This window comes from Microcebus murinus, chromosome 12 (genome assembly GCF_040939455.1).
Source record: "Microcebus murinus isolate Inina chromosome 12, M.murinus_Inina_mat1.0, whole genome shotgun sequence".
NCBI lineage: Eukaryota > Metazoa > Chordata > Mammalia > Primates > Cheirogaleidae > Microcebus > Microcebus murinus.
The window spans coordinates 57,108,663-57,123,604 of NC_134115.1; the positions used below are offsets into that span (position 1 = coordinate 57,108,663).

At 42.1% G+C, this 14,942-nt stretch overlaps 1 protein-coding gene across 2 annotated transcripts in view; it reads left to right on the forward strand.

Annotated features, from left to right (window-relative positions):
• The first annotated feature begins 1,251 nt into the window (after nucleotides 1-1,251).
• NFX1 (nuclear transcription factor, X-box binding 1) overlaps nucleotides 1,252-14,942 on the forward strand; it is an 84,284-nt gene continuing 70,593 nt past the window's right edge. Inside the window, exons 1-2 of one of the 2 annotated variants that reach the window (XM_076008799.1) lie at nucleotides 1,252-2,274; nucleotides 5,852-6,853. In XM_076008799.1, coding sequence (XP_075864914.1) covers nucleotides 2,250-2,274; nucleotides 5,852-6,853 — 1,027 coding nt within the window. In that variant the 5' untranslated portion in view covers nucleotides 1,252-2,249. The remainder of the gene's footprint in view (nucleotides 2,275-5,851; nucleotides 6,854-14,942) is intronic. The other variant, XM_012770166.3, reaches the window with a different exon arrangement.

Below are 14,942 nucleotides of genomic sequence, written 5' to 3' on the forward strand. Positions count from 1 at the left end.
GGTGCAATACTTCCTGAACTTTTAGTTCCTCACTGTGTTACTGGTTAAGATTAAATAAGTGAGACTCTGGGAAATATCCTACCAGTTATTGTGATTGCTTTGTTTAGGCCATAGAGGCTACACTTGGAGGACTGAACATATGAATTCTCCCTGAAGGAAATGAATGTTCCCACTGTCAGTCACTTAAGGAAATCCTTGGCTGGATGGGGAGGTAGGGAAAGAGTTTTTTAGTCTCTGGGTTCATAGTAGAGAGTTGGTAAGAAAATTCCGGAGGTTTCCATTGATGAGAATTAAGCCAGTGCTCTGCCACATGTAGGATTTCTGAGTCTAGGCAGAGACTAGGATTGGTTAATTTTAATGTCAATTGTAAACTGCTGTCAGCATTGGCCTTTGTAATCCTCAAGCCTTCATTAAAATTTTGTTAAATGTTACACCTTGGTCTTGGCTGTACTTTGGGGAATTAAGGGATGTTCCTGAATCTGTTCTAGACCCAAGTAGTATGAAGCATTTTGCATTCCAGGGAAACTAGCTAAGAGTCTGTAAGAGTTGTCCCACAAAATTCCACAGCAACAGCAGTGGTGTTAAGCACAAGACCTGGCTTTGGGAACAAGCAAGCTCTTGGTCAATTTTTCAAACATAATAAAGTATTCCTAAAGAATTTCCAGAGATGTTTGGTAAGGGTCAGGTTAAGATACTCAGTAGAATGGACTTCCTGTAAAGGAAGTGCTATCCCTAAGATTAAAGGTGCCAGAGATATCTTGGCTATGAAAATGACAAGCAAAACCAAAATAAAACAAAAATTGAACTAAAACCTTATTTTTAAATTCTGCATTTCTTTAGTATTAGTGAGGCTTTTTCATAATTATTGCCCATTTATCTTCCCATTAATTGCCTTTACAAGTCCTTTATCCAACCTAATTGGTAAAACAACAACAAAACAATTCCACACATTCATTTTAATAGTTTTTTTTCTTTCTTTTTTTGAGTCAGAGTCTCAAAACTCCTGGGCTCAAGTGTTCCTCCTGCCTCAGCCTCCCGAGTAGCTGGAACTACAGGCATGCACCACCATGCCCAGCTAATTTTTTCTATATTTTGAGTTAGCCAATTAATTTCTTTCTATTTTAGCAGAGACTGGGTCTCACTCTTGCTCAGGCTGGTTTCGAACTGACCTTGAGGGATCCACCAGCCTCAGCCTCCCAGAGTGCTAGGATTACAGGCGTGAGCCACTGCGCCAGGCCTCATTGCAAATTTTTTTTTTTTTATTTCGGCATATTATGGGGGTACAGATTTTAAGGTTTCAATAAATGCCCATTTCCCCCCCTCATTGTAAATTCTGTACCTTAAAAATTGTGACTCCAAACTTTCCCCTCATGTTTAGTGTCCATCTGTATTTGTTTTGCCGTCATTTCTTAAATGTAATTTTATCATTTTCTATTAAATAACTGATTTATAAGAGCTCTTTTGTGTATTAGCCTTTTATTGTTTTACAGACTTCTTTCCCCAGAATGCCTTAGTGTTTTTTGTTTGTTTTTAGTCTGGAATTGTGATATCCATGTTTTGCTCTGTTTTAAAACCCCAAGCCTAAACTACTCTAAGAATAAGGTGACGTCTGAGCTGTTTCCTGAAGACCACTTGAAGCTGTGTGGATGGCAGGACAAAAGGGTGTGGGGGCCAAGACCCTTGACACCTCACCTTCCCGCGCCCCCGCGGTTCGCTGAAAAAACCTCACACGAGGTTGATTAACAGTTTAAAAAGCATACAAATTTATTTAATGTGTATACACAGGAGCCTTCAAAATAAATACCCAAGCCCCACTGGGATACAGAAACTTATATAGCATTTTGAGGTCACAGAAGTAGCAGCTCTCAAAGATGTCTCTTTTCTGATCTTTAAAGGTCAGCCTTTTAATCTTTCCGGGATGGGACAAGGTAAGGCCTGGTTGCAAGAAGGGCATGGTAGCATAAGAGCGCAGCGAATCTCAAAAAGAAAAACACAATGATTACGCAAATTCCACTCCTCTCTCCTGCAACTCTCGCCACCTCCAGCTACTTGCCCCCTCCTTCTGCTCGAAGCCTGGCGCATCTGTCTGACGTCATGGACGCGCCGCGTGTATATTCTGGCCGCGCAACATCCTTGGCGGTCTATCCGCTCGCAGATGTGAACATTCTCGTGGCGCCGGAAGTCCGGGACACGTGACCGGGTGACAGAGCTTGCTTGGCTGCGAGGCTTGCTTTAGGCTGCAGCACGGGATGGCGGAGGCGCCTCCTGTCTCAGGTAATGTCCCGGCCCGTGCGGCACTGGGCCTCCTCTCAGGGAGCGGAAATTGGGTCAGTGACGAAGTCTTAGGGCTCCGGCCATTCATATCGCGAGAATGGCACATGCTACGGTTGGGGATAGTGGCTCGGAAGGACCAAGCACGATCTCTGTTACCGGGTGGTGAAGCCCGGCAGCTAGGTTTCAGAGGAGAGTGGTCTTGTCCCGTCGCCGAGCGAGTCCATATGGGATATGGATGTCCTGCTCGCCCACAGGGCTCTTCCTGGGGCAGCAGTGCACTGACCTTCCACAGGCGGGCGTCGGCCGAGTCACCGCCCATGAGGGTGGCGGGCTCTGACGTGTAGCGGGTTTGCGCGCTGTTCTTAGGGTGTGTTCATACCTCCTGGGGTGGTGGCGCGGGCGCGAGCCAAACACCAATGGCTTAAAACCTCAGCCTGCCACAAACTCTGTGTGATGTCAGTTAGAAGTAAATAAGTTCATTGCTGTGAAGGCTCCCACCCTGTACTGTACCTGTTCCATAATTGTTAGCCTACTTCCCCACCCTGAGTTTCCTCTGTGTAGGGGCAGTCTTATTTGGCTCTTAATATAACATTCATTTCCGTTCCCTTCAGTGTGTTTCCCTTTGACCCAAGGGAAACATTCTGCATCACGACTTTAGTGCACACTTAGAAAAATATAAGTGTAAACCAAAAGTTTCAGGAGGCAGTGGTTTCCTTTACTATTGCAATATACTCTATTTTCTATGTCATTTTTTAAAATGCTTGTCACAACCCACTACATATGATCCACTCTTTCTGAAAAACAGGACAGCAGTTTGCAGCATGGGGTTTGGAAATTCATTGGTTTGAATCTTAAGTTTTGCTACCAACCAGCTGTTGGGCACCAAGAAGACTATATGTGTATTTGTGTACCGAGTGACAAGTAAAATGTATTTACTGCTGTAGTTCTCAGTTTAAAAAGTTAGAAACACACAACATTGGTGTACCCTAATCCTCATTTGAGTATTAATTAAGTCATCTTCAGGGATAGAAAACTTTTTGGGCTGGTGTATTGTTATTCTCCCCATTTAGTCCTTCACCAGATTCTCTAAACTGGATCCATTGATCTTCCCTTCCACTGGCTCCCTTCTGACCCATTTCTATATCCTTCAGTGTCTGAAGCAAAATTGGGTGGGGGCTGGTTGTGAGTCATAGTGTTGGTTTCTGGCATTGTGCCCCAGGTTGCTGCTTCCACCCCATAATGCATCTACTGAGGCAAAAATCACTAGTCCAAAGACCTCCCCCATTCCTTTTCATGTCCCTTCGTTTTTGCTTTAGTTCCTATTCTGTGTTCTTATTTTAGCGTCATCTCTAACTCACACCTCTCATCCCCAATCAAGGTCCTTAAACAGCAGCCCAATCCAGGGAATATCTTTCTGCCCATGGGCAGACACACCAAGCCAGGCTTTGTCTCTGGACTTTATAATCTACTAGTTGGATTTTCCCTGATGCTGTTCCGCCCACCTGCTGGATACCTACTAGGCTGCTGTGTTATCTTGGATCTAGGGTACCACTTACTTGTATTATAGTCATGTGTTGGTGACGAGATTTCCTATTCACTAAGTAACTTCCAGTTACTTAAATAGTGAAAGACAAGAGTGTCTCTAATCTTTGCTGTGGTCTGGTTTCCTGATTGGTGTATCCTTTTTCCCTTCCTCATGTCTCTTAAGGGTTGTTTTTCTGAGAGTTTTGTGTACTGCCTCATGTCTGGTGGAACATAAACTCCATTTGAATAGGTACAATCCTGTCTAGACTCTTGGTTGCATCAACTCATTACTGCTCCGCATGAAACACCCTTTTCCTTTCCTTTACCAGGCTACATTGGACATCCTCACTGACCTTATTTCTGCCCCTCCCTCCAGCCTTGCTTCTTCAAGCAAGAGAGAACTACACAGTACATCTTGGTCCAGTCTACCCATTTCCACCTTTAAGTTATCTTTTATGTTTCTGGTACACCTCTGCCACTTTCTGAATTTGTCTAATCCTCTTGCCGTTTTGTGAGACCCTCTACCCCATCCCCAAATTTCTGCCTATGTGAAAGCTTTCAGGACAAATCCTGGATTGAGTGAGCAGTTACCTAATGACCTTTATGATCTCATTCAGTTCTTTACTATATGTTTCTATGGTACCCACCTCTGTCAGTGTAACATGGTGTAAAAGCAAGGTCACTAATGCTGCACATCCTGAGTTGGAATCCTGAGTCTATTTTGCAATACCTCTGTAGCCTTCGACAAGTTACTAACTATGCCTAGGGTTTTCTTTCTTCTTGTTCTTCTTTTTTTTGTTTGTTTGAATGAAGATGGCAGTTTTGATATGTTGCCCAGGCTGGTCTCGAACTCCTCGCCTTAAACAGTCCTCCCATTTTATCTTTCCAAAGTGCTGGGATTATAGGTATCAGCCACCACCATGCCTGACCAGTGCCTCAGTTTTCTCATCAGGACTGTAAGAATTAAATGAATAATGCATATAAAGTCCTTAGAATAGTGCCTGGCACATATTAAATACCTAATACATGTTAGGCCTTATTATTAAACCTAAAACAGGCTCTACACTGCACCCATCTGTGTTCAAGCCTGTGTGTTTCAGGTAGTCTATAGTCCTAACAGCAATAATAAAGTACTGTTTTAATTACTTTTTGCTTGTTATTAACTTGCTTTACTCTTCATAGCAACTCTTTGATGTAGGGATTGTTACTATCTTCATTAAGTGTAAGAAAACAGGGGCTAAGTAACTTGCATAAAGTCATAGTAAGTGGTGGGCAGGGACTTAAACCCATGTCTTCTGGGCCCTGTCAATGCATATTCTATATGCTGCACATAGTTCTGACTTTCTTACTGATTTTGTGTCCTTAGATAAATCATTTCATTTTTGGGCTTCAAGGACTAAGTTGACTATACCAAGAAGCATCTTGGGAGGGGGGATGAGTGGGTTAAAGGGGAATATGTTTAATTTTTTTGACTTTGGGATTCTAGATCATGTTATGGAGTTTGTATTTAGAAAACCTGTAATATATTCCTAGGGGAAAGAGATGAAAAGTAATATAAATTTCCTAATAACCCTTTGAAATAAGTATTACTATCCTTTATCATGGATGGGGAAACTAAGGCTAAAAGTGGTCAAGTGATATCCCTAAGTTCATTCTGTAAGTTGGAGGGCCAGACATTAAACCCATTTGGTTTACTCCAAAGCCTGTTTACTTGATATTACACAAATGCTACTTTAGAGTTTTGAAAGACCATGTGGAACCTGATGGTTGATATCCCTGAACTGTTAGCTGACCTTACGTTTTTTAATAAAATAAATACATGTATACTCAGTGCCTTATGGCCCAGGTGAGTATTTTTACTCAGCAACACACTTAGCTGTCAGTGGCTAGTAGTAATATGTGGCTGCTAGACATGAAATGATTGAGTCCTCCACAGGCACCTTCACAGGAAACAGGTCTGTTTTGAAAAAGTCCTTAGGAAAATAGTTTTTAAATGTGGCTTTATGAGTGAAGATTATTTTTTTTACTGGTATATCTATTTCTTGTGTCCTAGGTACTTTCAAGTTCAATACGGATGCTGCTGAGTTCATTCCTCAGGAAAGAAAAAATTCAGGTCTAAACTGTGATACTAAAAGGAGGCTAGACTCTAATAGGATTGGTAGAAGAATTTACAGTTCACCATCTCCCTGTCACCTTTCCAGGCAGGTGCTGTATGATGACATCCCTGCTGTTCATCAGCACAGCTGTCATTCTTCAGGAAGCAAACCTAAGAGCCAACAGATTTCTTTCCAATCCTCTGCTTCTAATAAATCACCCAAGAGCCATGGCCTTCAGAGTCAGCCTTGGCAGAAATTGAGGAGTGAGAAGCACCATATCAGAGTCAAGAAAGCACAAGGTCTCACTGACCAGACCTCAGATACAGCTGGCTTAGAAAGCGTGACCAGATCAGAGAGTGGGACAAACCCCAGAGAGCACAGCCCTTCTGACAGTGAGAAGGAAGCTGTCAGTGCAGATCCCAGGGGGGCAAAACCCAAAAAAGCAACGCAATTTGCACACAGCTATGGTAGAGGACCAAAAGTTAAGGGGAAACTCAAATGTGAGTGGGGCAACAGAATGACTCCAAAACCTGAGGATGCTGGATTTGAAAATGCCAAACCTGTGGGGGTTTTCCACCCTGACTCTTCAGATACATCTGTTAGAAAAGGAGTTTTGGATGGATATGGAGCCAGACGAAATGAACAGAGAAGATACCCACAGAAGAGGCCTCCCTGGGAAGTGGAAGGGGCCAGGCCACGACCAGGGAGGAATCCACCAAAACAGGAGGGCCAACGGCATACAAATGTAGGACCCAGAAACATGGCCTCCATTCCAAAGGATAATCTCAATGAAAGACCAATAAAATCTGCCTGTGACAGTGGGAACTTGGCAGTCATCAAGTCTTCCAGAAGGGCTGACCAAGAGAAATGCACTATACGGAGGCAGGATCCACCAGTAGTATCTCCTTTCTCCCGAGGCAAACAGAACCATGTGCTAAAGAATGTGGAAACACACACAGGTAAACCTACCTAGATGGGTGTAAATATTTTGGTCTTTGTTTATTTTCATTTTTAAATAATTAATATATTTATATATTTTAATATATATTTTATATATTTTAATATATAAAATATATTTTAATATATTTTGTATGAATATATTTTAATATACTCATACAATTTAGAAACCAAAAAGTAAAAAGGTACACAGTGAAAAGTCTCTGTCGTTATTCACCATCTGCCTGGGTTCTACTACCAACTGCTGTTCCCCTCTCTCTAGTAGGTAACCACTTGATTTTGTATATATCATAAGCAAATACAAATAAGGATTATTATTATTTTTTTTACAAATAAGGAATTTTGTGAGGGTATTTTAAAAATGTAAATATGGATGTTTTATCCAGTAATAAGAGTTTTTTGAGTTGTGAAAGCGCAAGTAGAGGATTGTAACGTATCTACCTCCTTTGTTGGTTTCAACCTGCATCATCTCATGTGCCTCATCTTGTTTGCTTAGTTACAGAGACCTAACTGACCTTACCATCTCTAAATTTCTCTCTTTCAGTTCATCTCTTATACCAGCATCAGAGAGCAATCTTTCCAAAACATTGAACTATGTCATTGTCCTGCTTAATTCTGTTTGGTCCTCATCACCTACAGATTCTGGCTTCTGCCTTACTCAACAATCTCATTTTCTGCTGCCTCAGTATCCACCACATTGTATTCTCTGAATTCTATACTGTTTCTTTTGTTTTTTTCATGCTGTTGCATGCAGTTCCTTCTGTCTAGAATTTCTATCACTCAACTCGCTGGTGAATTCTTACTCATTTTTCAAAAGCTGCTTTAGTCACATGCTCAGGAACCCTTTCTCACATCTACAGATAGCATTAATCCCAGCCCTTACACATATGTCTTTCTCTTACATATGCATGCCTCTATTACAGAATTTATTCCTAGAAACCATACTTTGTTTATGTGTCAGTGCCATCCACTATTCTGTAAGCTCCTTAAAAGCGGAGACTGTATCTTTTCATTTTTTGTAACCCTACTGCCTAACACAGCTCTTGGGACATACTAGGTACTCAGCTCTGACTGTTAGAAAGTTCATCCTTACATTGAACTCAAGGCTTCTTTCCTATAAATACTTTCTGTCCTTTGGTTCAAGTTTTATCCTGTAGAGCAGCATAGCAACTAGTCTGTCTTCTCACAGTTCCTCTCCCCATCATTGCAAATCAGCCTTTTGCAATATTTGAATACATCCATCATTTTGCCTGGATGAGTGTATATTTCATTAAGGCTAATTAGCTTCATTCCACTAGCTCTTCCTCATAGACCTTCATAATCTTGGTATCTCTCCAATTTAATGTGAGATATAGCTTAACCTATGAAGCCACCACCTGCCCAGGACCTGTTTTTACACTAGCCAATAGTTCTAGTTGCTTGCTTCACCAGACAGTCCTTGGAAACTCAACTTGTATGTGAAGCAAAGCAATGTTGTTATGCTAGGGTTGTTTTTGAATCCTTAGGGCTGGTTAATAATTTCCTATTGCTTTATAATGATTTACCACAAATGTAGTGGTTTAAGATAACACAAGTTTATCCTTTCACAGTTTCTGTGGGTCAGGAGTCTGGGTATGGGTTAGCTGGGTTCTCTGCTCAGGGTCTCACAGGGCTGAAATTTGGCCAGGATGTGATCTCATCTGAGGCTCAGGGTCCTCTTTAGTGCTCACTGGTTGTTGGTAGGATTCAGTTCTTTACAGGTATAGGACTAAGGTTCCTGTTTTCTTGCTAGCCGTTAGCCAGAGGAATCACTCTTGGTTCCTAGAGGGTACCCACAGTTCCCTGCCATGTGGCCCTGTCCATAACATGGTAGTTTGCTTCTTTGAGGCCACTGGAAAGTATCTGCTGAAGCTTAAAATCTGTCTGACTTCTTTCTCTAAGCTCGAGACGCTTTTAAAAGAACTCTCCAGAGCCGGGTGCCTATAATCCTAGCACTCTGGGAGGCTGAGGCGGGAGGATCGTTTGAGCTCAGGAGTTCGAGACTAGCGTGAGCAAGCGCGAGACCCTGTATCTACTAAAAAAATAGAAATAAATTAGCTGGACAACTAAAAATATATAGAAAAAAATTAGCTGGGCATGGTGCCGCATGCCTGTAGTCCCAGCTACTTGGGAGACTGATACAGGAGGATCGCTTGAGCTCAGAAGTTTGAGGTTGCTGTGAGCCAGGCTGACGCCGCGGCAGCGTGTCCCGTCTGTTGTCCGAGCTAGAGTGCCGTGGCATCAGCCTAACTCATGGCAACCTCCAACTCCTGGGACTACAGGCATGTGCCACCATGCCCGGCTAATTTTTTTCTATATATTTTTAGTTGTCCAGCTAATTTATTTCTATTTTTTTAGTAGAGATGGGTTCTCGCGCTTACTCAGACTGGTCTCGAACTCCTGAGCTCAAACAATCCTCCCGCCTTGGCCTCCCAGAGTGCTAGGATTACAGGTGTGAGCCACTACGCTGGGCCAAGGCTAAGTGCTATTTTAGGTAGGTTGATGTCTTTGAAAGGAGACATTTGAACAGAGACCAGAATGAAGTACAGAAGTACACTGTTTGGCTCTCTGGAGAAGAGCCTTCCAGGCAGAGGGAGGAACAAATTGAGATGGGGGTAGGGCATCGTGGGCAATGAATGGGAGTTAGCAGAGGCTGAGAAATAGCAGGGGCTGGATAATGTGATATGCTTAGATTTATTTGATTCCAAGAAGATGAGAAGCTTCTGGAAAGTTTTGTGAAGAGGGATAGTATGATTATATATATATCATTTAAAAATATGTAAATGTATAATATATATATTTTTTAGAGACAGGGTCTCACTGTGTCACCCAGGCTGGAGTGCAGTGATGTGACCATAGCTCATTCCAACCTTGAACTCCTGGGCTCAGGCAATCCTCCTGCCTCAGTTTCCAGAGTAGCTGGATTACAGGTAAACACCATCACACCCAGCTAATTTTTAAAAAATTTTTGTTGAAACAGGGTCTCGCTATGTTGACCAGGTTGAGAGATGGGATGTTAGATACAAGAGAATGCAAAAACAAGGATGAAGCCAAAGATTTTGTGCCTGAGCAATTTAGAAGAATGGAATTGGCATTTAATGGTAAAGCCTGGGAGAGGAAAAGGTGTTTTCTTAAAAAACTTGTTAGTTTGGAATAATTTCAGATTTATAGGCAAGTTTCAAAGACAGTACAAAGAATTTCCCTATATCCCTCACCCAGCTTCCTCTAATGTTAACATCTTGTATAACCAGAGCACCTTTGTCAAAAGAAAGCAGAAGAAAGAAAGCAGGCCAGGCACAGTGGCTCATGACTGTAATCCTAGCACTCTGGGAGGCTAAGGTGGGAGGATCACTTGAGGTCAGGAGTTCAAGGCAGCCTGAGCAAGAGCGAGACCCTGTCTCTACCAAAAATAGAAAAAATTAGTTAGGCACAGTGGCATGTGCCTGTGTAGTCATAGCAATTCAGGAGGCTGAGGCAAGAGGATTGCTTGAGTCCCAGAGTTTGAGGTTGCAGTGAGCTATGATGACACCACTGCACTCTAGCCGGGGCAACATACCAAGAGTCTATCTCAAAAAATAATAAAATTTAATTTAATTTCAAAAACTAAGAAAGCAATACTGGTACAATAGTATTAACTAAACTACAGACTTTGGATTTCAACAACTTTTCCATTTATGTCCTTTTTCTGTTCTAGGATCAAATCCAGGGAACTGTATTGCATTTAGTCATGTCTCCTTAATCTCCCATCTGGGATAGTTTAATCTTCTTTGTAGGAAATGGTGTTTTTCCTTTTGTTTTATTTACCTCTTACTCAGGGAAGATAAAAATTTTGGTTAAATTTGAGTTGCCTCAAATTTGACTTCCAAATGAACATGGTTAAGTAGGAAGTTGGATATGACATAATGGCATTCAGGGAAGAGATCTGGACTAGAGATTTAAATTTTGGAATTGTCAGTGTAAAGATCATATTTCACAGACTAGAGGACATCACCTAAGGTGTGATTGTAGTTAGAGAAGAAAAATTTGAGGGCTGAGCCTTAACTATACTCCAGTGTTTCAAGGTTGGAAGATGGGGATTCAGCAGAGGAGATGGGGAAGGAACAGTTATTGAGCTAGGAAGTGAATCATGTTCTAAATGCCAAATAAAAAGATTCAGGGAGGAGGGGGTGGCCAGTTGTGCCCAATACTGCTGATAGGTCCAGAAAGATGACAACTGCATATTGACTATTTGATTTGACAATGTCAAGGTTATTGGCCTTGTTCAGGAAACAACTCCCACCCTGTTTCCCCAAACACTGAGCCCCCATCCTGGGGAGCAGCGAGTATTTCCAATTTAAAGGATTAAGAAACAAACAAACAAAAAGGTTATTGGCCTTGATAAAAACAGTTTTAATAGAGTGGTGGAGAGGAAAGCTTGATTGAAAGGGAGAGTATCACCCCAAATATAAGTTTCCATGGTTATTTAAGAGCGGTCTCTCATTCTGTACTAAAAGAACCTAGTACTGCTCCTGTTCTCTCAGACTGTCTTGATCTATCAGTCAATGAGTGGTAACAAAATGCCCTGCTTCTGCTGTGCTCCTGCTCTTAATTGACCTATGCCCTTCTGTCAATTCACTACTTTCCTAAAAGTCTGTCAGAGTTTGCTGTTTTCCTTAATCCACTTGTTTTTAGTTTCTGGAAGATGGGAAGAACATGTTCCGTCTTCCTCAGTGTCATTTCTTTTTTCTTTTGAGATGGAGTCTCTCTCTGTCAGTTGGGCTAGAGTGCTGTAGCCACCTCGCAGAATGCTAGGATTACAGGCATGAACCATCGTGCCTGGCCCCCAGTGTCATTTCTGAGCCATTATTCTTCTATCTTTGTATCAGAATCCCTGCTCTTTTGAAGCTAGTTGCTACAACACCTTTTAGCTACATCACCTTCCATGTCTCCTTATCTTTGTCATTTATCATTCTCCAAATCTCCCAGCCCCAGCCTTTATTTACTGGTGCATCTTGCCTCTATCTTTTCTCTACCCCAATGGTTCTCAAAGTGCAGTCCTGGACCAGCACCCATCAGTAACATCTAAGAATTTGTTCAAAATACAGGTTGTTAGGCCTCAACTCAGACTTAGCAAACAAATTCTGAAAGTGATGCCCAGCAATCTTAATTTTTTAACAAGCCTCCAGTTTATTCTAATGCATGCTCAAGTTTGAGAATGATCTACCATAAAACCTGCTATTTTTCTGGGTGATTTTAGTGATCATACAGATTGTGCCATCCTCAAGTTTTTTGATCTTTTCAACTGCAGTGACCTTCATCTTCATTTCTTCTCTTCAACAACACCCAAACCCTGGGTGTTGTCTCTGAATTCTTAAAGTCTTCTGTTCCACTTTCTGACCATAACCACCTCAGTCCTGGCTCTCTCAGTGTCTTGCACCTACTATTGGTTTTGCCAGCCCCCAGCCCTTCATTCTTTCTTCAGGCTGGGCCTTATCATAAGTCATTTGAAGTATTACCCCTCTGCCAAGCCAATTGACAGAATCCCACCCCTGGAAAATCTACCTTTTCCATTCCAGCATCAGGGTAACTGAATGCTGTTCTAGGAAATCACTTAACCATGCAGATTCGGTGCAGTCACATGTTTGTTCACCTTCTTAGAGAAGCCTTCCTGATAACCTTGTTTAAAACTATAAGACTTAAACCCCACTGCCAATGTTCCCTATCCTCCTTTTTTCCCCCCATAGCACTTACCACTATCTGATGATGGTACATATTTTTATTATTTGTTATTTATTATCTACCTTCCCACAATAGATAATAAGCTTTGTAAGGACAGAAGATTTTTGCCTGTTTTGCTGACTGATATCCTTAGTGTTGAAAGAATGCCTGGTACATAGTATGGTTTCAGTAAATATTTTTGAATAGTGGTCTCCAACCTCAGTTGGCTTTCAGTACTGCCCATTTCCTTACATAATATTGGTCAGCTTTCCTTCTCATTTTCATCTAAGACTACTCCAAGCCTCTTGTACTGTTATTCAAGCTTTCCTAACATGTGTCAGCTGAAGAATGAGGTTTATAAATTTGGAAAGTTTTATTTCTCATTAAGAGTAGTATCCTGCAGGGTGGCCATTCTAACAGGCTAGGAAGCATAGCCTCAGGCAGAAGCTGAGAGCTCATACTTCAAGAGAGAGACAATAGGAATTTATGCTGAATGGGGTGGCCAAATACACATATTTAACAAACTATAGGAGGAGTCATGAATATTGATGAAAGGAGAATTGTACACATGTGCAGTTAAGCTTCATGCCCCTTCATAGGTCGCATGTACAAAAAATGACAGTGTTAGCATGATCCGAGGGTGGAGTTTTTTGGCCCTCTTACCTCAAAAAGTAACACAGAGAACATGAAAACCCTTTGAGTGCAGCCTCCACAGACTAACCAGAACCACTCCCTGGTCCTTGGCCCCTTACCCCAGAAGGAATGCTAGTCAGGCACAGTGCTGAAACCACAAAAGGAGAAGCACCATTAGGCAGTTGATTGAAATCAGTGGTGGAACAGGTCTTTCGAAAGGACTTTCTGTTTAGCCCTTAGAGAGGAAAGCCTAATGGCAGTTAACAAGGGAGGGAGTATAATGCGCATTGTCTGGCCTGTCAGGGCCATGATTTCAGTTTTAAGGTTTCTCTGGGGCTCCCTTGGCCAAGAGGGGGTCCGTCAGTTAATTGGGGGACTTAGGATCTTATTTTTATTTCTCATATTCATCTCCTTTAATCTCAGTGAACCTTCTTGCCTCCTACTTCACTAAGAAAGGGAAGACCATCAGGCATAATTTTCTCAACTTTTTGTTCCCTTTGTGCAAACCCAGAGACATCTGTGCCTATCCTTCTTTATCTTTCATTCTGAAATTTCCTTTCATCAACCTTTTCACATCTCTTATTCTAACTTCTTAGCCCAAAACTCATCCCAGGTCTGCTCTACCCCTCCAAAGGAAAAACTTTCCCTGCCTGCTAGTAAGATTCTCTCCTATTCTAGTCTAATCAAGAATCATCCACTCTGCTTCCTCCTTCCTATTTTAATTCACTTCTCTGTATCTGTCACCATCATCATCACTTGACTCAGCTATTGCCAAGCTCATGAATGGCTTCCTATTTGCCACATCCAATGGACAGATATATTTCAGTCCTTATTATCCTGAACTTCCCTTTGAGCTTGATGCAAAGAGGGAGTCTTTTTTGAAGTGTAACTTTCTTAACTTCATTGACATCACACAATTCTGGTACTTCTTGTTCTCCTTGATTACTCCTGCTTGTGTCCTCCAAGTTTCTTTTCTTCCACCTCTTTCCTAACTGTTGGTATTTCCTTGGGTTCTATCTTAGCCTCTGTTCTTCTCACTTGATAAGGTCTCCTTGGAAGATTTCATCTAGCTCCATACTTTCTTTTCTTTTTTTTTTTTGAGGCAGGGTCTCACTCTGTTGCCCAGGCTAGAGTGAGTGCCGTGGCATCAGCCCAGCTCACAGCAACCTCAAACTCCTGCCTCAGCCTCCTGAGTAGCAGGGACTACAGGCATGCACCACCATGCCCGGCTAATTTTTTCTATATATATTAGTTGGCCAATTAATTTCTTTCTATTTATAGTAGAGATGGAGTCTCACTCTTGCTCAGGCTGGTTTCGAACTCCTGACCTTGAGCAATCCACCTGCCTTGGCCTCGCAGAGTGCTAGGATTACAGGCGTGAGCCACCGGCGCCTGACCCCAGCTCCATACTTTGAACCACTGCCTCTATGCTGTGCTGACTTCTAACCCTTTACTTCCAGTCCCTAAATTCTGCCACAGGCTTTAGACTTATATAGATTACACGGTATCTGACATATAACCTTCACACTAGGCAAGACCAACTTGAATGTATTGACCATGCTTATATTGTATTAGCTTTTAAAAAAATAGCTGCCAGGCCAGGCGCCGTGGCTCACGCCTGTAATCCTAGCAGTTTGGGAGGCTGAGGCGGGTGGATCGCTCAAGGTTAGGAGTTTGAAACCAGCTCTGAGCAAGAGTAAGACCCCGTCTCTACTAAAAATAGGAAGAAATTAATTGGCCAAC